The sequence below is a fragment of the Anthonomus grandis genome, chromosome 7, assembly GCF_022605725.1.
Source record: "Anthonomus grandis grandis chromosome 7, icAntGran1.3, whole genome shotgun sequence".
NCBI lineage: Eukaryota > Metazoa > Arthropoda > Insecta > Coleoptera > Curculionidae > Anthonomus > Anthonomus grandis.
In genome coordinates this window covers 3,261,069-3,284,725 of record NC_065552.1, presented here as the reverse complement: position 1 = coordinate 3,284,725, position 23,657 = coordinate 3,261,069, and the positions used below count along the sequence as shown (strand labels likewise).

At 33.3% G+C, this 23,657-nt stretch overlaps 1 protein-coding gene across 2 annotated transcripts in view; it reads left to right on the top strand.

The window, feature by feature from the left end:
• LOC126739013 (uncharacterized) overlaps nucleotides 1-23,657 on the top strand; it is a 57,554-nt gene that overhangs the window by 12,090 nt on the left and 21,807 nt on the right. Inside the window, exons 1-4 of one of the 2 annotated variants that reach the window (XM_050444540.1) lie at nucleotides 2,945-3,026; nucleotides 3,087-3,315; nucleotides 3,572-3,764; nucleotides 11,803-12,041. In XM_050444540.1, the coding sequence (XP_050300497.1) occupies nucleotides 3,160-3,315; nucleotides 3,572-3,764; nucleotides 11,803-12,041 (588 nt within the window). In that variant the 5' untranslated portion in view covers nucleotides 2,945-3,026; nucleotides 3,087-3,159. Of the gene's footprint in view, nucleotides 1-2,944; nucleotides 3,027-3,086; nucleotides 3,316-3,571; nucleotides 3,765-11,802; nucleotides 12,042-23,657 lie in introns of those variants that run through there. The other variant, XM_050444539.1, reaches the window with a different exon arrangement.

Below are 23,657 nucleotides of genomic sequence, written 5' to 3'. Positions count from 1 at the left end.
GCCGTTGTAGGTGGATTTCTACTATAAACGATTTCTTTTACAAAACCTCATAAAAAAATCTAATTTTCTTAGGTCAGGTAATCTGGCTGGCCAATTAATAGGTCCATTCCTTCCAATCCATTTTTCTTCAAAGGTTACATTTAAATATTCAGTGACATTTCGAGAAAAATGTTGGGGAGCTCCGTCTTGTTGAAACGACATTCGGTTTCTAGTAATTAATGGAACATTTGCAAGTAATCTAGGCAATTCATTTTGTAAAAATTGAAGGTACATTTCTCCATTGAGATGACCATTAAAAAAATAGGGACCGATAATGGTGCTTCCAATAATTCCACCCCACACATTTAATGACCACCTATGCTGGTAGTCGATCTGCCGCATAAAATGGGGGTTTTCGGATGAATAATAATGAAAGTTATGTCTATTTACTGATTCGTTTTTATGAAATGTTGCCTCATCCGTAAATAGGACATTATTTAAAAACGTGGGGTCGTTTTGTAATTTATTTCTGCTCCAAGTACAAAATTCAAGTCTGTTTTGTATATCCCTATCAAAAAGTGTTTGATGTTCATGGATGTGGTATGGATGAAAATGATTTCTTTTTAAAATTCGTTGCACTAATCTTTCACTAAAAAAAAGAAATGCGCGGGGCCTCACAAAACGACATTTTAAAAAGAGTTTGTGAGCTGACTAAACTTGTCCGTACTACCATCTACACAGTGAGAAAAGCCGGAGACGTCATCGATCATTCTGTGAAGAGAAAAATATTCTTTACAATCCTTCTGTGGCACGCCTATGCTTTACAAAGAAGATACCGCTAATGACCCGAGTTTTAGTTTTTCTACTATTCGGATTGAGTTCATATGGACTATACATTGTCTATAGAGTATTCGTAGTGTATGGGATTTTTCTTCAAAGTATATGAGATCACAGTGCACTTGGCAACATTAAGAGGAAGATTGTTGTTTTTACACCAGGTGTTTATGAGGCTAAAATCATTTTGAAGTACAAGGCAATCAGATATATTGTTGATTTTAAAATATATTTTATTATCATCAGCAAACAATAAACTTTCCACTTTAAAATGCTTGGACATATTAATAATAAATGAATCAAAAAATAGTGGCCCCAAAATTGAGCCCTGAGGTACACCAGATGTGGGAATTATTTTAACCGAGCTATGACCTGAAATAGGAAATAAAAAAATTATTTAACCGTGTGGAAAAGCCATAATATTGATCAAGATTATAAAAACAAACAGAACTAAAATTTGAAAATTCATTAAAATATAAATGTATATCATCAATAATACAGGGGAATTCAAATAACAAAAAGTGTACAAGTAAAACTGATATAAATAAAACAACAGATAAGTGACAAAAATCATCTAATCTAAGGCGATCTACAGTTAAAATTTATCCCAAAATAGACTATATGTCCAGAACAACCTATCATAAAAAAATTCTTCAAGAGGGTAATATGCCTTGTCCGTGAGTAGTTTTTTAACTTTCTTATTGAAGTACATACCACTCGCTATTTTTTTGACTTCCAGAGGTAAGTGATTAAACATTTTTATTCCTTCATAAAATAGAATTTTTTGTTACGACAGTGCTTGGAATAGGTAACCCCAAGTTATTACTATTAAATCTTGTTATTCTTGCTGCATTATCAAAACTGAGTTTATATTTTTTGTGGACCATATCCATGGTCATAATGTCTTGAAAGTCTATAATCGAATCAAGAAGAATCTTTCTAGAATTACAACAGAATACAAAAGCTTTCTGAAAATCCTTTTGGCATACCTATAGAGGAAGGATACGTCTGGAAGGGTTCTGATGTTTACTCCTCTTTTTGGAAAAACAAAGGTTGATCTTTAAAGGCTTTAAATAGAGGCTCAATGCTCTCATTCCATAGAGAGTGTAAAAATGTAAGTGAATAGATTCAAAGTGAGTCTCTTACTTTATATTAAGAGAAGACTTTTTAAATATGCCGTAAGAATAAAAATGCAGGATCTCTCCCGAATAAACAGAGGCCTACTACAGTGCTCCCTACACAAATATCGCAAAGCCCTCTTCTGGAGAATAAAGACAGATTGAATGAGTTGACTGTTTGTGAACCCCCAGAAGTGAATACCATAACTCAAGTGTGATTCGATTATGACAAAATATATCCTTTTTGCTATATTCTGGTCTAAGTTAATTCTGGTGAGTCTTATAGTATATAACAAGCAGAAGCCAGTTTTTTGCTCACATGCTCAATATGTTCCTCAAACTTCAATCTAGTATCAATAAATACCCCCAAACTTCTGTTTCTTCTCTTATTCCATTTTTTTGGAAATTTTAGAGTAATTTTTTCATTCTTCCAGGCAATTGAGGCTATTTACTGAATTTATCCGGGCAGGTAAACCATTTTTTAAATTTCTTTTTACAAAATATGAAAGCATGTTGTCAACTGTCTGGACAAAATTAAAAATATCCTCAAAACTTCCTGGAAAAACAAGAAATTAATTTAAAAGCCAAAAAGAAATTTGAAAATATATCAACTGCCTGAAAGAAATAAACTATTACTTCTATTAAGTTTTATTGTATAGCTTATGTTGCATAGAGTTTTCTTCATCTTAGGGTAGGCATTCAATTGTGATTTTAATTAAATTTATTTCTTGTAATACTGGCCTTTTTGCCCATTGAATAAATAAATAATAATATTTGAGCCAATAAATAAGGACTTATTGCATTAATTGCAGAAAGAGAAAATGCCCAAAAACAGGAAGTATAATCGTTTAAATTCAAATTTAAAGCGTTTTATTAGAAATATAGGTCGTCCCGCATTAAACCTGGCCAAACAACCGTTGATTCTTTGTTAATTTATCAAAACTGGCCCAAAATCGAAACGATTTTTTAATTATACGCACGTTATAAGTCTAATCAAGAACATAATTGTCATAACTAATGCAGCATGCCCAGTTAGTTAGGCGAGTCTCGTACATAACTTTACATTTAATTGCCTAACTGTTATTTGAATGCACTGTAAGTAAGGTAAATATTTGTTGTTTTAGAATGTTATTAAACATGAAAATTCCTTTACAGATTTGGCAACATCACGGGATAAACATCACCATAAGAGCGCCAGTGCAAATGTGAAGTAAAAAAAGAAAAAACGATGAATTGGGTCCAAAACAGTTTCATGAAGCCCCATAGGAGTGCCACGGATTTTTTCATGGGGAGTTCGACGTTGGGGTTTATAGAGCCGCCAAAAAACGCCACCACTATGGAAACCAATCAGATGTCGGCCATTAACGAGAAAAAAATCGGAGAGGTGAAACCATTAATCAAAATCAAATATTGCTTTATTGTTTTTACATACATAAACTGTCATAAACAAAGCACCAAGTACAGGATTTAAACAAAAAACACAATACAGTTACTGAATTGAAATAAGTCTAAAACAAGATTAAAACATGTTAAATATAACAATAAAGTTCTAGAAGATGCCTAGTTACAAACCACAAATTTAAAAAGCTGCACTAATTTTTAATCAATTTTAATAAGTGATTTTTATGGACGTTTTTCAGGTGTGGTCTAAACACAATTTTGATAAAACCAGTGTGAAAGAAGAGGCTGCCATATTGGGGAGCGTGAAAACGTGGGGGGCGAGCAGCGGGGAGGACGACACGTCCGATAAAGTAGACGTGGTCGAAGAGGAAGATGAAGAAGTCAAGAATGATGGGGAAATGAACTGTTTTAATGAATCTAGGAAACTTTTAGGTAAATATCTAACAAGCATTTTATTGACGAAGCTCGCGAAATTATTTAAGTTAAATTTTTTCCGCTATTAGTAGCTTTGTAATATCGTTTATAAATGACAGAATGATGTGATAAGTGTTGACGAAACTCTTCTACATAGATTAACACTTAGATAGGAAACTCCCGGAAGAGGTAATAGAACACTGAATGTCGATTGACTGTTGCGCACTCTGAATGTCGAGGAGTAGTATTAACCAGAAGTGAAAATGGGTTTGTGATGTCATAGTAGCGGTAAATTAGAAACTTGACAAACTTAATACCAAGACTTAAATACCAACGGGGTTGCCTTGGATCTCGTATTTAGTAGCTCAGATTTAATTAGTGATGAACGTGCAATAGACAAGATTTTTGAGAATAGCTTACACCATACAGCAATTAGTTTTGACCTTTGTTGTGCAGAAAATTCTGATGATATGATATATGAGAAATATTTTTATGATTTTGGTGAGGGAGATTACATAGCAATTAACGATTGTCTTGCTGGGATAGACTGGAATCAATTGTTTTTGGGAGAGACATCTATTGATGTCATAGATTCAATTTTCTATAATGTGATCTACTCCTCAATGGAAAGGTTTATTCCTCTAAAGAGGTACAAAAGTTCTTCTTTTCCATGTTGGTTTTCTTCAGAGCTTCGCAGTTTGATCATAAGAAAGAAACAAATTCACAAAAAGTTTAAAATTAGTGGTCAACAGCAGGATTATGATGAATTTGTATTTTTGAGACAACAATGTGAGTATTTAAGAGAGTTGTGCTATCAACAATACATTAATAAGGTGGAAATGAATCTTGCTGGCAATCCAAGGTACTTCTGGTCATATATTCAAAATAAAAGAACTGGTTTTAGTCTTTCCTCCAGAATGACATACAATAACAGGATTAGTATGAATATCTCGGATACTGCGGATGTGTGCAGAATACTTTTCATCCGTCTATTCGGATGAGCCAGTCAAGGACATACCATCTTTTGATTTTGATAAATCAATTTGTCTGAGCACTTTAACTCTTATTACTTCCTCTAAGAATAAGCTCTGCGCTGGACCAGATGGGATTCCGGCATTCTTCTTAAAGAAATGTGTTTGTGTTCTTACGAAACCAATACTGTTCATTTTTAACAAATCTCTAGGTACTGGTTCTTATCCCACTCTCTGGAAGAGAAGTTTTCTAAAACCCATTTTTAAATCTGGTAGTAGAAATGAAATTTCCAATTATTGGGCTGTGTGTAACCAATCTGAGTTGCCAAAGCTGCTTGACTGCCTGGTCAGTCATAGGATTGCCTGGAGTTTTAAATCTTTATTTAATCCTGAGCAATTTGGATTTATAAAAGGCAGATCTACTGATGCTAATTTCGTGCTGTATGTCATCTACCTCTACCGCTGCTTGGAGAAGGGACTTCAGGTTGACTCAATATATACAGATTTTTCCAAAGCTTTTGATCGGGTTAACCATGGGGTACTCTTGCACAAGCTTAGAGCTTTAGGTATTGTGAGGCCTCTTCTTCAGTGGATCTCGGGATTCACCAGAGGTAGAACCCAGATTGTTAATCTTGGAGGTACATGTTCCTCTGAAATTTTGGTGCCATCTGGGCTGCCACAGGGCTCTTACTCGGGCCTTGTTTTGTTTTGCCTCTTTTTGCTTGATTTAGTTTGGAAACTTGAAAATTGTCGTGTGCTAATGTTTGCTGATGATGTGAAGCTATTTAGGCTTATCACATCCCTTTCTGATGTTGTGCTCCTGCAAAAAGACCTTAATTTGTTCTTTGATTGGTGCCACTTGAATAGAATGTCCCTTAATATCAATAAGTGCCATAAGATTACTTTTTCTAAGCAAAGAAACCCTATTGCTTGCCTTTATAAAATATATAATGTAGCAATTGGTGTCAAAACAGAGGATTCTGACTTAGGAATATTTATTGACTCCAGGTTGTCTTTTAAAAGTCACATCAATCAGGTGACTGGTAGGGCAATGAAAATGCTGGGTTTTATCCAACGGTCTACAACTGATTGGTCTTTGTTTACTTTTAGATTACTTTATTGCTCTCTTGTTAGGCCCATCTTGGAGTATGGCTCAATTGTGTGGTCCCCGTCATATAACTGCTACATTGAGCAGATTGAAAAAACTCAAAATAAATTTTTAAGGGTGGCGCTTTTAGAAGTGGTTACAGGAGACAGGAGTATTATTATCAGTGGGTCAGGGATAACCTGAATTTACCCACATTAGAGTCACGAAGAACATTACTCGACTTATGTTTTATGCATAAGGTTTTAAATGCTACTATAGATTGTCCCAAGTTATTGTCTCTTTTTAAACTTAGGGTGCCTTCCAGATTGAATAGACAATCAGAAATATTTTCAGTCCCATTATACCGTACCAATTATGGTATTAATGAGCCAATTACACGAATGGCTCGAAGTGCTAATGGTCTGTCAGGACAGATAAGCTTTTTTGACTCTAGGATTACATCTTTTAAGGGACAGTTAAAGAATATTATTTCATAGGGGCTTTAATTAATTAACTCATCTACCTTTTATTGATTTATAGATAGTTTTGTATCTGAATATATATGTTTGTATGGGTATGCTATGTAACACTTTTGTAAATGGATTCCATAAATAAATAAATAAAACTTTACTTTCTACACTTTATAAAGTAATAAATTGTACAAGGGAGGTGACCACAACAGTCTATCTATATATATAATTTTAGGCCAATAGCTCTGCTTTCAGTGCTTTCCACACTTGGCCGGCTGATTGAGAGACTTGTGTCATGGAATTTCTTAAAAGGCATGGCCTTCTTAGCGTATATCAGTTTGGTTTTCGGGAGAGAGAATCAGCACGGCGATGCTATTTTTTGAGCTTGAATTCTGGTGAATGTGCGGCAGCGGTTTTCTGTCACTTATCCAAGGCTTTTGATTGTGTGAGTCACAGAATTCTACTGCGAAAACTCGAGGTCTATGGTTTCAGGGGAGTTGCTCTTAACTGGTTTTGGTCCTATCTTTCAGATAAAACATGGATAGGACCGAAAGGTCCTATCTAAGTTTGGTGGGTCTTTGTCTGGTTGGTGGGACTAAGTCTGGTAGGCTACTCATTGATACTGGTGTTCCCCAGGGCTCTGTCCTCGGCCCCATTTTGTTCTTGTTATTTATTTATTTTATTTATTTATTTATTTAGCAGTTTATTTCCAACAGGCAAAGTTCAGTTTTTGAAGGTGGTAGACAATGGTACAGTGAAAACATCTTGTCGCATTGTCTTATTTATTTAATGTAACACGACGTTTCGGTTGGTAAGTATCTCCAACCGTTATCAAGTGTAAACAGTTTACACTATATACTTACTATACTATAATACTTACCAACCAAAACGTCGTGTTACATTAAATAAATAAGACAATGCAAGTCCGACAAGATGTTTTCAGGCAAAGTTCAGTTACAGGAGAATCTACAATTAATGTTTTGAAAGTGTAAACAAGTATTAAATTACTATAAATTAAATAACAAAAAGAAAGAAAAATAAAGAAAAATAAGGAAAACTTAAATTACTATAGTAACATCATGTATATATCAAAATTAAAGGAGATGTAAATTAACATTAGAATGAAAAAAGAAAGGGATTCATGGGACAAGGGAAAAAAGGAAGAGAAAAGGAATTATGGTAACTGTTGGTTTGTCAGAGACAAAACTAGATCCTTTATGGAGCATACAAATATGTCACAGGTTGATGATACTGAATTAAAAATTCTGCACATTTGATATATGGGATCCTGAAACCTAATGTTAGCTCTGGCGCGATCTAAAGCAAAAGTGATATTTGCTCTAGAAGCAAATGATGGTACATGAAATAGAATATCGTTCAAGAGAGAATTTATTTGATTATTGACCAACTTCCATAAGAATGTTACAAAATGAACTGTTCTCCTCATGGCCAGAGATTGAAGATTAAATCTACGTAACATCAGATCATAATCATGTCCCCTAACAGGATATATTCCATCCTCACGAAACATAAGAAACTTTAAAACCCTTCTCTGAACACTCTCAATGTAGCCAACATGGCATTCATAGAAAGGACACCACACCAAGGAACCGTATTCCCGTCTTTATCTAACAAAGGAAAAGTACAATAGTTTTATTGAGTTTGAGTTGTTAAAGAGCCGGCTATTTCGAATGACAAAACCCAGAAGTCTCAACGAGGAGGTTTGTGTCTGTTCAATATGTGGCACAAATGTGATCCTATCGTCGAATACAACCCCTAGATCTTTAATAGAAGTACTTCTACAGAGGATTTGATTGTCTATATTGTAATTAAACAAAACAGGATCATTGGTTCGGTGAAAGGAGATCACACAGCATTTCGAGAAGACATAACTGATTTCGACTGCACCACCCCCTAATTAGGTTCAAGTTACTCTGTAAGAACAAGCAGACCAAGATACTATTGATACACCAGAATATTTTCAGATCATCAGCATAAGCTAGTCTAAGGCAGCAAATCGATTCTATAAGATCATTAATATAAAAGATAAAAAGAAGTGGGCCGAAATTGGATCCCTGTGGGACTCCAGAAGTTGAAACAAAGATATTAGATCTGCAATCTTCCACCTCAACAAACTGTAGACGGTCAATAAGGTATGACGAAAGCAACGAAATTAGCCTTTCTGAGGTTATACGTCAATGATCTGCCTTTGGTCCCTGTTTCTGGAAAGTTTACACTTTTTGCCGACGAAAGCACTATACTTTGGCACGATACCGACCCTGAAAGAATGAGAGTTGCCATTGACAGGGATCTGACTCTTGTTAAGCTGTGATGTGATGCTGACAAATTAGCGTTTAACATCTCTAAAACTAAAATTCTATCCTTTAGGTGTGATCTAGAGGCAGTTACTTTGAAAATTCAATCAGTCCATTTGCCGCAAGCAAATTTTTGGGTGTGACGATCGATAAGCTTTTAAAATTTGAAGACCACATCTCTTACTTGCAAAAAAAATGTCATCTAACCGTTATGCTATTAGAGTAATTGCTAATTCCCTTAACTTTATTGTAGCCAAAAATGCTTACCGTGTCCTTGTTAAATGCCATCTTAGGTGTGGAATTGTCTTCTGGGGAGTTTGTTCCCAGTATTTGTGTAATTCTTTATTTGTTACGCAGAAGAAGGCAATCCGCTATATGTGCCGTCCCTTTTCGCACTTCTTATCGGGATCTTTTTCTGAGGCATTCCATCTAAACCTTGCCCTCCTTATTTATAATGGAAACAGCTTGTATTGTTCATGAGAAATACAAACATGAGCTTAATTCTTCATCTGAGTATAATATTCGTAACACATTTTCTCTGCCTCTTCCTATTCCAAGAACTGAGAGGGTAAGGGCGTCGTTGTATACGGCGGCAGGATGGTTTTTAATCATTTACCATTTGATTTGAGGAATACTGAATGTGCCCTTAAATTTAGGAAAAAATTAAAGACATTTTTATAATCAATCAATATAAGCTTTATTATCATAAGAAATCTTGTTGACAAAGCTGTAAAAAAAAAACAAAAAAAATCAACAAACCGTAATATAGTAAGAATACATTAAAACTAGATTTAACATATAATAGAAATTTCAATATTAAAACTTACATTTACATATACATCGATAAAATATTAAAACTTTAACATTAAAGCATGTTAAAAAAGGACACAGTACATTTAAAATCTCTCTGCTAAAATTTCATAGTAGGCTTTTGTAACATGCATTCCTTTTACACTTTTTCGAAAGAGCTTTTTATTATGAATCACTTTGATATCTGCAGGAAGATGATTCTACAGCTTTTTACCATCGAAAATAAAAGATTTTTTTATTGATGTACTGTTGGGTATAGGTAAAGTTAGATCATTGGCCCTTCTACTGCTATATTCATGTCTTTCTGTTACATTGTTGTGGTTTCAATATTTTTTATGAATAAGACAAACGGATTCCAAAATTAATAAAGAAGGCACAGATTTTGTGTGAAATGAAAAATTCTTTGCATGAATCCCTCACTCCAATTTTGCAGATGTATCTGATAGCCCTTTTTTGCAACACAAAGACACTGTTGACAAGTTGGTCACAACATGCACCCCAGATACATAATCCGTACCTTAGATTTGATTCAATTAATGCAAAATAAGTATTTTTGGCAACACGAAACTCAACCTCTTGGGACACCACCTTAAGAGCATAACAATTTGATGCTAGTTTATTGCTTAGTAGCCTAATATGGCTTTCGATCACAGCAATGTCCCTATTTATTTTTTTATTTAGATTTGTAGCACTAGGATTATGGCACAGCACTGTTGCAGCATCTGCCAGTTGAGTAAATTTAACCATGTCATTTATGTACAGTAAAAATAAAATTGGACCGAACACTCTGTCGCCTATCTCTTAAATATAAACCAAACTATTGAAGAGACAGCCCTCTACATCCGTACCGCTCAAGCTTCCACAGCAGCACTCCATGATCAACACAATCAAATGCCTTAGTCAGGTCACAGAATACCGCTTCCCATTGTTGAGTCCCAGATATAAAGACTCTAAAAATAAAAAAATGGCATCGAATGTTCCTTTGTTCTCCTGAAACCCAAACTGCTCACTCAGAATTATATTTTTTTTGCGTCAGATATGATACCATGCGGATTTTTACTAATTTTTCAATAATTTTGGTCAGGGTTGAAAGCAATGCTATGGGTATGTAATTAGAGGGAGTTTTAGGATGGCCAATTTTATGCAAGGGAATTACTTACTCTTGCTATCTTAAGACATTCTGGAAATATGCCTGTAGAAAAAGACCGATTTATGACACTTACCAAAGTATCTAATGCAGCATCAGAAATATTTAAGAAGTGCTGTCCATTTATTCCATCATAACCAGAAGATTTATTTATTTTTTATTTCTCTTAAAGTTGCTTTCAGTTCTACAAGATCAACAGGTAAGACAAGGAATGAATTTGACTGAGCTTGGTAATCAAAGAATTGATAAAAGTCACAAAATATTGGAATTTTACTTGCTAAGTTCCTACCAATAGTGCAGTAAAATTCATCCAATTACAAAGTGAAGCTTTTTACTGATTGGATGAATTTTACTCCAGACACTTTTAGTCATATTGTTTTGTTTTATATGTTATTTTTATTATTGTTATACACTGACTACTTTTGATACATGTATTTTATTATTTATTATGTTTCCTTATTTTGTTTTATACTATTTTCTCTTTTTTACAGCTTTGTTGACAACTTTTAGGTTTAACAATAAAGCGATTTTTGAATTTGAATTTTGCTCTACTATTAAATTGTGTTAAAAATTAATGGGAAATGTGTGAATTCTTTCGGAAAATATAGTACACAAATAAAGAAAGTGTTAAATTGGGACTTTTTAATTATTTTCCATATTAAACAAAGTCCTCCATTTATCCCTTTGTGTACTATAATTTCTGAAAGACTTATACTTTTTCTACTAAGTACGTTTAGTAGAAATGTAATATGATCTAATAAGTCTGAATTTCGAAAATTAAAAAAAAACATATTCACAAAATGTATTACTAAATTGTGAATAGAGATTTTAATGAGTTGAAAAAAATTCACAAGTTATACAGTAAAAATTAACATTTATACAAGTTTGGTAAAACATTAGGTGAAATGCAAAGAATCGTCTGAATTTCACAATATACAGGGTGTCTCTAAAAGGTCTGTACAAAAATAGGCCGATTTAAAGCAACTCACCTTAGTCCAAAGTTGCTTCATTTCTTAGTTATAGGGTGTTAAATTTAAAAAATAAAAATCGATTTACTTTTTTAACATTTTGCGACATACCACTTTGAAAATTGGTACCTAGCCTAGGGGTTTTTTGGTATGAGAAGCTCAAAAATGGGCATCTTTTCACATACTATAAACTTTTCAGCTTTAAAATAACACCACAAACAGCAATTACCGGTTAGCGAGACCCTCTTCAAAATAGGAACGAACTAATGCTTTTTATATATTTTTTAGATGCTGAAGATGATCATTCTCGACCTGGCACAGAGCACTTGACAACCGAGGAAACGTCACCGTCGCACCACGCCAGGCGTCCCCCCAACGCCTTTTTGATATTTTGCAAGAAACATCGGCCTATAGTGAGGCAACGGTTCCCTACGACCGAGAACAGGGGCGTAACGAAGATCTTGGGCGAATGGTGGGCCCTCTTGTTGCCCACCGAGAAACAACCATATAACGATTTAGCCAAAGAGGTAAAGTATCGAATACTAGATGTTCGTTATTACGTTATTAATAATAATAATAATCGGTAATCGTTGTAATTGTTTTGGCTTGAATATGCCTCATCCGGAAGGAGTAAGTTTATTTTTATCCAAGTAGTTTCCTGATAATTGGGAGATTAATTTTTTTCTTACATGAAGTCAGAATATTTTAAAGTTCCTTTCAGGCAATTGAAGCATCCATCAATAACTTCAGCTTTGAAAAATCAAAAAACAAGAGAAAATAAATTAATAATAAAAGAACAGTAAGGGAATTAAATGAGAAAACTGAGAAAGCTTAAACGTGTTTAATAACTCGCTAATAAAACTAAAAACAAGGGACGTAAAGAAACAATTTTTGTGATTTTTGATTACGGTTCTAGGCCTGGAAGGATTAAGTTTTTTTTTTGTCTAAGTAGTTTCCCAATAATTGGGAAATTCATTTTTTCTTACAGGCAGTCAGAATATTTTAAAGTTCCTTTCAGGCAATTGAGGCATCCATCAGTAAATTCAGCTTTGAAAAATTAAAAAACGGGACAGAATAAATTAGTAATAAAAGAACAGTAAGGGAAGTAACTGAGAAAACTGAGAAAGCTTAGACACGTTTAATAAAGCGCTAATAAACATAAAAATAAGGAACGTAAAGAGATAAATTTTGTGATTTTTGATTACGGTTCCATGCCTGGAAATTCCCAATAATTATGGTTATGCCTGGAAGGAGTAAGTTTCTTTTTATCTAAGTAGTTTCCTAATAGTTTGAAACCTCATAATTTCTTACAGGCAGTCAGACTATTTTTAAGTTCCTTCCAGGCAATTGAAATTGATAACCTCATCTTTAAAAAATCAGAAAACAAGACAGAAAAAATTTATAAAAAAAGAGAAAACTGAGACAGGCTAAACACGTTTAATAAAGCGCTAATAAAAGTGGAAATAAGGAACGTACGGACCATTAACATTTACCAGAATTTTAATATGAATTATACGATAATAGAGGATATATTTGACATCAATACTGCCCAACTATGGAGAAAGGCAGTAACTAGAAAAAAATCCGAAATTCGCTTTTGAGCACCAGTGACTGTCTTATGTTGTTTTGTACCCGAACTCAACACAAAAAAGCAGTAAACTATATAACTTTGTCTAAAAATTCGAGAAAACATTTACTGCCTTTTGTAAAATCTAACCCCTGCAAGTTAGAATGGCAGCAAGTGTAATATACAATAGAGTATTTTATCTTAATATTATATATTATTATACTTTGTTTCGAATGTTCTGTTATATATTCTCATATTTTAAATCTTTTTATTATATGTATTTATCGTTCACCAAATTCGTCTAGTGACGTTTTCTTATTTAGGTTGGAATTGCTGTTAAGTACTGTTTCACCCCGATCATCGATAATTGTTGCAGGAGATTTTAGTATTAATTTTTCCGAGAAAATCAGTAATACAGTTAATTCACTTAGGCATCTGTTGAATGCATATGGCCTTAAGATGCATGTGACTGATTATACAAGAGTTACCCAAAACTCCGCCTCTATCTTGGATTATATGTGTTCTAATTTTAATGATAGTGTGTCCTGTTCAGTGCTGAATTCTGATTTGTCAGATCACGAGGCTGTACTTCTCTATTATTATAATTAATAATTCTCTATTATCTTTCTACCTTAAACTCATTCAAACATTCAACAGTAAATTCCCCATTGCATATACCTATAAAGTCTAAACGTAGACAATCCTGGATGATTAGGGGTTTGAGGATCTCCTCTAAAAATATGACATTACCTGCGTACATTTCTAATGCATAATATTTTTTTTATGAATTACTTTAATAAATACAGACAAGCCTATCATGAAATCTTTAAATTAGCCAAGAGTAATTATTTCAAGAATATTTTTTGGAGTCAGCAAGCAACAAGCAAAAGGAAACGTGGAGGATTGTAAATGCTTTACGTGGTTCACCAAAGTCAATTAACACTATCTCAGCAATGGATGCGACCAAACTGAATTCCTATTGTTGTTCTGTTTCATCACAAATTGTCAAAAATATCCCAATAACTATTATAAATCCATTATCTCTTCTGCAAGGTGTTTCTGACGATCTTTTTATTTTAGTCCTGTAACAGTCGATGAAATTTCTAACATCCTCTCGGAAATTAAAAAGAAAAATGCTTCAGGATGGGATAACATTAATTTGTAATAAGGTTTTTGTGAGTTTGTCTAGATATACACTTACTGCATTGGCTGACTGCATTAATGGCTCTATATGTGGCATATCGTGGCAACGTCGCCAAAGTGACGAGAATATTACGTTGTTTTTGCTCCTCAAAAATTTAGTGTTTTTATGCAGATTAAGGCAATAAAAATTGTTCAAACCTGGTAATTTATATTACCTAGAAACTAGTCCATAAATTAGTGGAAAGAGTCTGTGATTTTCTAGACACATAACTTTAGAACTATTTAAATTCCTTTCTCGGGTCCGCATGTGAGAAACGTAAACATTGCGCAGTATAGCGAATATCAAGGCAACCTGCTTACAAGGTTGGTTGCGGTATTGCCGGCTTGTCGGATAAAACTGACTAATTATGGAATGCGATGTTTGTAAAAAAAACAGCTCGCAAATTGAAATTTTTGCTTGTGATGGTTGCAAAACTCGATTATGTAGAAATGAAGTGTTGTCATTGATAAATGCTTCTGAATACAAGGTTTTGCAGCTTAAATCAAAGCGGCACTTGAAATTCTACTGTGAAAAATGTACTAAAGGTGAATCATTTTCTCTATATCAATCACTAATTGAGGAGAAACAAAAACATATTGAAGCTAAAGAGAAGATTATCAGTTGTCTGGAAACAAATAATAAGGAATTATTACAAAAAATAGAGATGTTAGAGAAGAAGCTTCAAAATACGCAGAACGAGAGCAAGGGGACCTTTTCTGACGTGGTAAGGAGAGGAAAACCAGAATCTGTTGTTCTAATAAAGCCTGTTGATGAGCAGGATGGCATTTTAACCAAAAAGGAGATTAGGCAAAACGTAGATCCTTCTAAAATTGAAGTTTCGAAGTTTAGGCAAATTAAGGGAGGTGGTGTTGTAATAGGCTGTTCGGATAAAAACCAGATTAAGGATCTTCGTACACAATTGGAAAAACAGTTAGGACAAAAATACACTGTGGAGGTACCATCTTTGAAAAAAACAAAAATGAAAATAGTAAATATTAACAAGGATGTGTAGGTTTAGAAGACTCTGATAGTACAATAATAGATTTAATTGTTAAGTGGAATAACTTATTTGACGGGGAAGATTTTTATATGAAAGTTTAAAAAAAATCGGTAAATAATTTTAAAAATATAAATCTTATCCTTGAAGTCGATTCAATTACTCATAACAAATTATTAAGTCAAGAAAGGGTCAAACTAGGGTGGTCTAGGTGTCGTGTTTTTAATCACGTAAGTGTCCTACAATGTTTTAATTGCATGGGCTTTAATCACTATGGTAAGGATTGTAAATCACAACAAATCTGCTCAAGATGCTCTGGCAATCACTCTTATAAAGAATGTAGGTCTAATGAAAAAAAATGTATAAATTGTATAAAATCTAAAAAGCCAAATGAAAACTTAGATGTTAGTCATGAAGCCTTAAGTCGAGAATGTCCTTGCCTATTGAGAATAATTAGCTTATATAATAAGAAGGTTGACTATTTATCTGACTGTGTATAAATCTATTTCAATATGAATAATATTAATAGCAATATGTCTGCCATTCTTAAAATGGCACATTTAAACTTAAGGGCGATTTTTACGGGATTTCAGGAGTTTGTAGATTTGGTAATAGGTAATGATTATGACATTATCGCAGTGACAGAAACTTGGTTAACTAATAACGTCTCGTCAAATGTGATTTCTATAACTGGTTACAATTTTTATCGCAAAGATAGGTCTACTGGCCGAGGTGGGGGGGTAGGATTTTTTGTTAAATCTCACTTAAAGGCTGAGATTCTTAACCTTAATATAGGTACAGATATAGATGGTTTTGAAAATATGTGGCTAAAAATTAATATAAACAGGGTCTCTATTACTGCTGGGGTCATATATCGTACTATGAATAATATTGGGGCTTGTGCAAATGCACTCGACAATATTCTACCAGAAATAATATCAACCTCCGACTATGTAACGGTTCTAGGGGATTTAAATATTAATTTTTTTAACAGCAATAATCCAATATCCGACATATTTGATGTTTTTGGTTTCACTCAGACCATTGATGAGGCTACAAGGGTCTTTTTAGTGATGCAGATGCTATTATGGATGTTGGCACCATCTCTGCTATCGGGATAAGTGACCATAAGTTGGCATTTTGTAATATACGCTTACCAAATCTTAAAAGAGTCCAGAAAATAATATCATTCCGCAGTTACAAACATTTTAATGAAAACCTTTTTAATACAGAGCTTTTACAAATACCCTGGGATAACATATATTATTTTCCAAATATAGATGACAAAGTACAATTTCTGACACAGAACCTAATAAAATTATTTGACAAATATGTACCAATAAAGACCGTCCGCGTTAATAAACCCCCAGCACCTTGGCTTACACCAGCTCTAGAGGCCATATTAAAGGAACGTGATAAGGCTAACTTAAAATATAAAAAATCAAAGTCATTAGCTGATTTTGAAGCTTATAAGCGGGCTCGAAACTTTGCACTTGCTTCTATTCGAAGGGAAAAAAAGGGCTATTTAAGTTTTTTGGAACAACAAAAAAATAGTAAGTTACTCTGGAAAAATCTTAAAAATATGAATGTAAATGTAAGCTCAAAAACTTCTAATAGTGAATTTCCACTTGACTCTGTTAATCCTGATAGTGCAAATGACTACTTTTTGAGTGTATTTAAAAAATCAAATAAATGTGACCAAAAAATACATTTCTATAACACAAATAAACTTAAGAACAACTTGCACTTTCAATTTAATATGATAGATTCCAGTTCAGTGAAAAAAATATTTATTCCATTAAGTCCAATGCTTCTGGTCATGACAATTTGACACTTTTTATGATAAAGCTTAGCCTTCCTGCTATCCTACCTCATTTGACACATATTGTTAATTCTTGCCTAGAAGCTGGGTATTTTCCAGAGGACTGGAAAAAGTCCATAATTCTTCCTGTTCCTAAGACCAGAAAAGTAACTGCTGTGAATGAACTTCGTCCCATAAGCCTGTTGCCTGTCCTATCTAAAATTCTTGAAAGAACTGTTCACACACAAGTATTAAATTACCTAAATCTTAATAATTTGCTCCCAGTTCATCAGTCAGGCTTTAGGTCTGGACATAGTACTACTACTGCTCTTCTGAACTTAACTGACAACATAATAAGGGCATTAGACAAAAATATTGCGGTTGTCCTAGTCTCCCTGGACTACTCTAAAGCTTTTGATCTGATAGACCATGATTTACTGTGTGCTAAACTAAAATATCTGGGCTTTGACGAATGCCCTGTCTCCTTTTTCAGGTGCTACCTGACAGATAGACAACAGCGCGTACAAATTGGTAACAAGTTTTCTTCTGCTGAGACTGTGATATCTGGTGTACCACAAGGATCTATAATTGGACCACTTTTGTTTCTAATATACATTTTTGACATTTTCCAGGTAATCAAAAATTCAGATTCACAGTCATATGCAGATGATAAACAGGTTTTGCATTATTTTGACCCCAATAAACCAGCAGAAGCTGAAGCATCTCTCAATGACGATCTAAAATCCATCAATGATTACTCAAGAGAACATAACTTAAAGATAAATCCTGAAAAAACAGAGGTACTTCTCTTTTGTTCAGAAAAGCGAAGAAAACTGCTAGAAGGTAGGTTGCACCTGAAACTGGGCGACACAACTTTGGGATTTTCTAAAAATGCGAAGAACTTAGGGCTTATCATTGATACTGATTTAAGGTTCAGAGATCATGTGAATAAGTTACTTCAAAAAAGTTATGTAAAAATGAAAGTTCTCTATGCCAACAGATTTATCTTAGACTTTAATATTAGGAAAAAACTCTGTGAATCTCTGGTTTTGCCAATTTTTTATTATTGTAATATAGTGTACTACCCCTGTTTAGATTTAGTGACAAAAAATATATTGCAAGTTGTGCAAAATAACTGTTGTCGCTTCATATTTGGTCTGAGGAGATATGATCATGTCTCAGCAGAATTTAAACAATTAAATTGGTTAAATATGTCGGGTGTGGTAAAGCATCATTTTGCTACTTTTCTAATGAGGTTGTTAATATCAAATATTCCTGTATATTTGAGGGAAAAGTTAGTATTTCGAACATTTATTCATAACCGTGAACTTCGTTATGGAAATCACTTTACTATGCCACAACATCATTCAGCACTCTTTCAAAGAGGTTTTGCCTATAATGCAGTATCTTTATATAACTCCTTAGATCCCTATTTAAGAGATATTAGTTTAAACGGCTTTAGGTCTCAGTTTAAAACTTATTTGTTAAATTTACAAAATACTTAGTGTCATTATGAATTATGTTTACTTTTCACTTCTTTTTTGATTTAGAATAGGGATGGTTAAGTGTAAGAGTAGCCTAAGGCTAAACTTCGCCATTTGTATTCTTTAACCTTAATCTTATATGTATATACCTATAAAACATTTAAATCTGTGTAACGTATATGCATGATTAATAAAAGACGATTTATTATTATTATTATTATTATTATTATTATTATATTACTGGGTGACTTTCCCGATTTACCAAAGAAGGCTGTTGTGGTTCCCATTTTTAAGCAGGGTGAATATATTGCGGCCAATTACAGGCCAATATCGTTACTACCATCATTATCTAAAATTACGGAAAAGCTGCTAAGAAATAGAATGGTTAAATGCCTAGAAGCAACGGGAGTTTTAAATGAATCTCACTTTGGTTTTCAGTCGGGCAAAAACACAAATGATGCCGTTTTTCACATGCTGGAAAAACGTTACCTGGGACTTAATAATGGTGAAGTGCAGCAGTAGTTTTTTGCGATTTGGCAAAGGCCTTTGACTGTGTCTCACATGAAACACTCTCATCTCACATCTCTACTACAAAAATTGGAATTTTATGGATTTAGAGGTTTCATACTAAATTGGATAAAGTCCGTTTTATCTAATAGGTGTCAGAGGGTGCGTTTTGCTGGAATTGAGTCGGAGGAGGTGGGTGTTACTGTGGGTGTGCCTTAGGGTTCTGTGCTTGGTCCGCTCTTACTCCTAATATATATAAATGATCTACCATTATACGGTGGACGGTGCACATCATTTGCTGATGATACTACATGATTTTTTGGAGTGCCACGGATTCACATGCCCTCAGCATTGTGATAGACAAGGATTTGGCAAATGTTAAAACATGATGTGATGTTAACCGTTTGTCTTTTAATGTCTTAAGGACAAATATCTTAAATTTCAAGTGTAGTTTAGATGATGTGAATTTGGATCCACAGCATGTTAATGTCACAAATTGTAATACATTTTTAGGGTTTTTATTGATGATAAACTAAAGTTTGATAAACACATTGAGAAGCTTGAAGCACTAAATTGGCATCTGTCTGTTTTTTGTGATAAGAACAATTAAGTGCGAGCTAAATAAGAGTATTGCTAGAAAAGCTTACTTTGCCTTGATTGATTCTCACCTGGCTTATGGGGTTTGCTTCTGAGGCAACTCATCTCTTTCTTTATTTACTTCTGTGTTCATTTTAATTTTTCGGCTTAATTTAAGGGACTCATGTAGGCCTTATTTTATAAAGGAAAATATATTGACTGTGCCTTCAATTTTTATTCTTGAGACTGCTTGCTTAATGTATAAGAAATAGTACTCTGTATTTAACTCTGTCAACTTAACTAATACCAGGTCATCTTTTAACATAAATTTACCAATACCTACTTCTAGTTTGACACAAAATTCAATTTTTTACAAGAGCAAAAAAATATTTAATCATATTCTAGTCATTACGGAAGATTCAAACATATAAACGTTTTCGACAGCAGGTAAAAACAATCCTGCTTCATAAGGCATTTTATAGCTTGGAGGAATAATACTTCACAGAGCATTTTTGAACTTGGTTATGTTTTAATATACACTATGTGATGTCTATTGATTGAGTTTGTAATGTAAGTACTGTTTAAGCAATAATAATGGACATATTTTATCTAACCAACGAAGTAAAAATCCACCTCGTAACAAACTTGATAGACAAGTGATAGTAGCGCATGTTCATTCATTTAATCCATCACTATCATACTACCGTCGAGAACATGCGCCCAGAGTAAAATATTTACCTAGAGGCGTTACGGTAGCTATATATAAATGGGGGTACAAAGCTTATCGGAAAATACTATTTAGTGAAAATACGAAGAGTGCGAGCACTGTGAAATAATGAATCTACATCCCCATAAGCGTGAAGACCTTGATCCAGAATGTGACACGTGTAAAAAATGGTTAGATCATATAAACCGTGCAAAAACAGCGCCACATTTACATCAGAAAGATGCAGCTATTGAGTATGATCCAAAAACTAACTATCTGCGTGTCAGCAGATTTGGAAAAAATAATGATGCTGCCCAAAATGGAGAACTTCAAAAAAGTTTTGTTTACACAAAGACTTGTTTTGTACAACGAAACATTTGTACCTCTTGGGAAAAAAGCACCTTTTTCCAGTTCATGTTTCATAATCGTGATGCCGAGCATTTTATATTTTGGCTGGACAATTGTTCAGCACAAAATAAAAAATTGGCCTTTATGACGTTTCTCTTTAATATTATCGTTGAAGCGTCAAAAAAACACTCAAGATTTTAATGACTTTGTTCAAGCAATACAAAAGTCGAACAATGGAAGGGTTACAACAAAAGTTATGCATATTGAAGATTTTTATGATTTTCAAGATTTTTCTTCATCCTACCAAAAAAAACACTATTGAGAAGGAAAAAATAGTTTTGTCCAATATAACCTAAGTTAAGGTCTCTCGAGGTTCTTTCAATTTGGAACTTAAGTCAGACCTTAATTCTGATGTATTCAAGACACCTAATTTTTTACGAGGGGACGTATTATGACATTCCAGATCCAGCCTGTCACAGTATTTCATGATACAAAAATTAACGTCCCTCCAATAGATGTAGAAGTGAAGTATAGCGGGTTAAGGACAGAAATCAAACCTCAAGATTTGAAATTAGCCGACGTTTCGACGTTTATTTACGTCTTTTTCAAGACTGAAAAAGATACAATTGGTACAAAATGGTGAAAGCAATAGTTATTAATATAATAGTTAAGAAACCCCAAACAAAAACACAAATAAACGGAGACCAAAGCATAAAAGTTAAAATTAAGACGACTTACCAAATTTACATTAGAGGTTTACGTAACAATTAAAACCTAATAACATCTCCATCATACATACACCACAGATCCGATTGTTATACATTAAAATATGCAGCACAACCATTAAGTAAAACCAAAAAAAAAAAAACACACAGTATAAATAAAATAAAATTGGCTTATATCACAGATTGATTCACAATAAATAAGTAGTACGTATAATAATTATAGTAAAAAATAGCACCTTCTAAGTAAGTGTTTAGTAGTAACTGTACGCAGAATTTATTGTTATAAAGCAGGAATGATGCACATTCTTTTTATGTCTGTAAAATAGGTTTAATATTACCTGGGCTCGTTGAAAAGTTAAGTACTTTACAGTTTGGATTTATACAGCTTTAAAATGTGATTATATTGTGTACTTAGGCCCTGAGTATCGGTTCGGTGATTAACAGAATTATGCAGTTGGATGTGTATCATTTCACTGATATTGCGTTTAAGATAGTGCCTCTCTCTACAACTATGCTAAGATCATCAAAATTGAAGTTATGCCCTGTGGAAAAGTGATGCTGTGCTAAAGCGGTCTTATCTTTTTTGTTCATATTTATGACTCTACAATCATATTGATGCTGATATAGTCTGTTCTTTAAATGCTGCCTAGTGATACCTATATAACACTGTTCATAACTCAAGGGGAGTGCGATCTTTTAATTGGGAAAACAATACACTGCTTGAGTTTATGTTGTAAAAAGCCAGTTTAAAATTGTAATTTTTTTCACGGATTTGTTCTGAAAATGATTTTACATATGGAAATCTGAAATATTTTGTTTCTTTATTCCTTACCAGTTGTGTATCTGTTAAAAGTTTAAAATTATTGATAACTCTATTTACCAATGTTGTGGGGTAATTGTTATTTCTTAAAAGACTTTAAATTTTCATTGTATTAGATTCATGATACTTCGGGCTACTCAATTTATAGGATCTAAACAATAGGTTTTTAATTATTCCTATTTTGTTTGACATTGGATGTGACGACAGGTAATTAATTACTCTGCCTGAAGATGAAGGCTTTGTGTGTGTGTACCAATTGGTTGTTAAAGTATTTCATGATTTATTTCATCTCTCAAGAAAAAAAAAAGGTATAATAAAAAATTTATTGGGACCCATGGAAGAAAACAGAAAGGACTTTTGGTTAATCTTGCCAGTTACTACGAACACTCAAATTGTTACAAAAACTTGTATTAGAAGGAAATCTCAGTAACATGTTAGTTTCTTACTGCGTTTTAATTCTATCTATAAATATAAGATTCTGCAAAGGAAAAGCAGTTATTTTAAAACCAACAGAATAAAGCAGCATATTCCATTTACTGTTTTTAAGTATCAATAAAAAAGTACCTGAATGAACAGAAAAAAGGAGTATGTATATTTAATAATTCGTTTGCAAACTTTTCCTTTTTTTGGACATTGAAACTAAATTCAAAGCCTTTTTCCCAATGTCAAAGCTAGGTTTTATGAATAATCTCTCTTAGAAAACCCTTGGCGAATGCCATCAAAGTTGAAGCCAATCTCCCACAAATTTGGTGATTAGTAGTTACTGCTTTTCTGCATAGTTGGGCAAAATAGTCTTAAAGCAAGGAGGACTCGATCAGATTTACTTATATTTTATAAAATATTAAATTTTTTATTGCCCTGATGTTTTGACAACTGTACCATGCAATGTCAATAGCAATAATAGACGTCAGAATCTTGCTATGTTTCTATGATCCTTTTCGCCAATCACCTGATTTATGAGAGCATTTAATCAGCTTAATCTTGACCCCTTCAAAAACTAAAGTGCTGAAATTGTCTATAGGGTTATGTTTTTGTATTTTTTGTTTTTTATTTTTGCTATAGCTATGTTTATTTTCATGTTATTGATTATTGTTATATTATTTTATTAAATTCTTGTAAATTGGCTGTGCTATTGAAATAAATAAATTTTATTCGAAAACCATCGTTCTGGGCGATGTGCAACAGGAGTCCGTTTTTTGTAGGAAAAAGTATTTGGTTTTCAAAAAATGAACCCACGTTGAAAAAAAATAACTTCTAAAAAGTTATTCACGGAACAACTCCCTACCCTCGCAAAAACTACCCTTTTCGATTTTCTAAATAATTTTTCTATATCACCATTCGATGTAGGGTCAAAATTTATAGCAGAGGATTTCTTTTTGCGAAATCTTATCTCATTTTTTAATACTACAATTTAAGAAAAACACTTTTT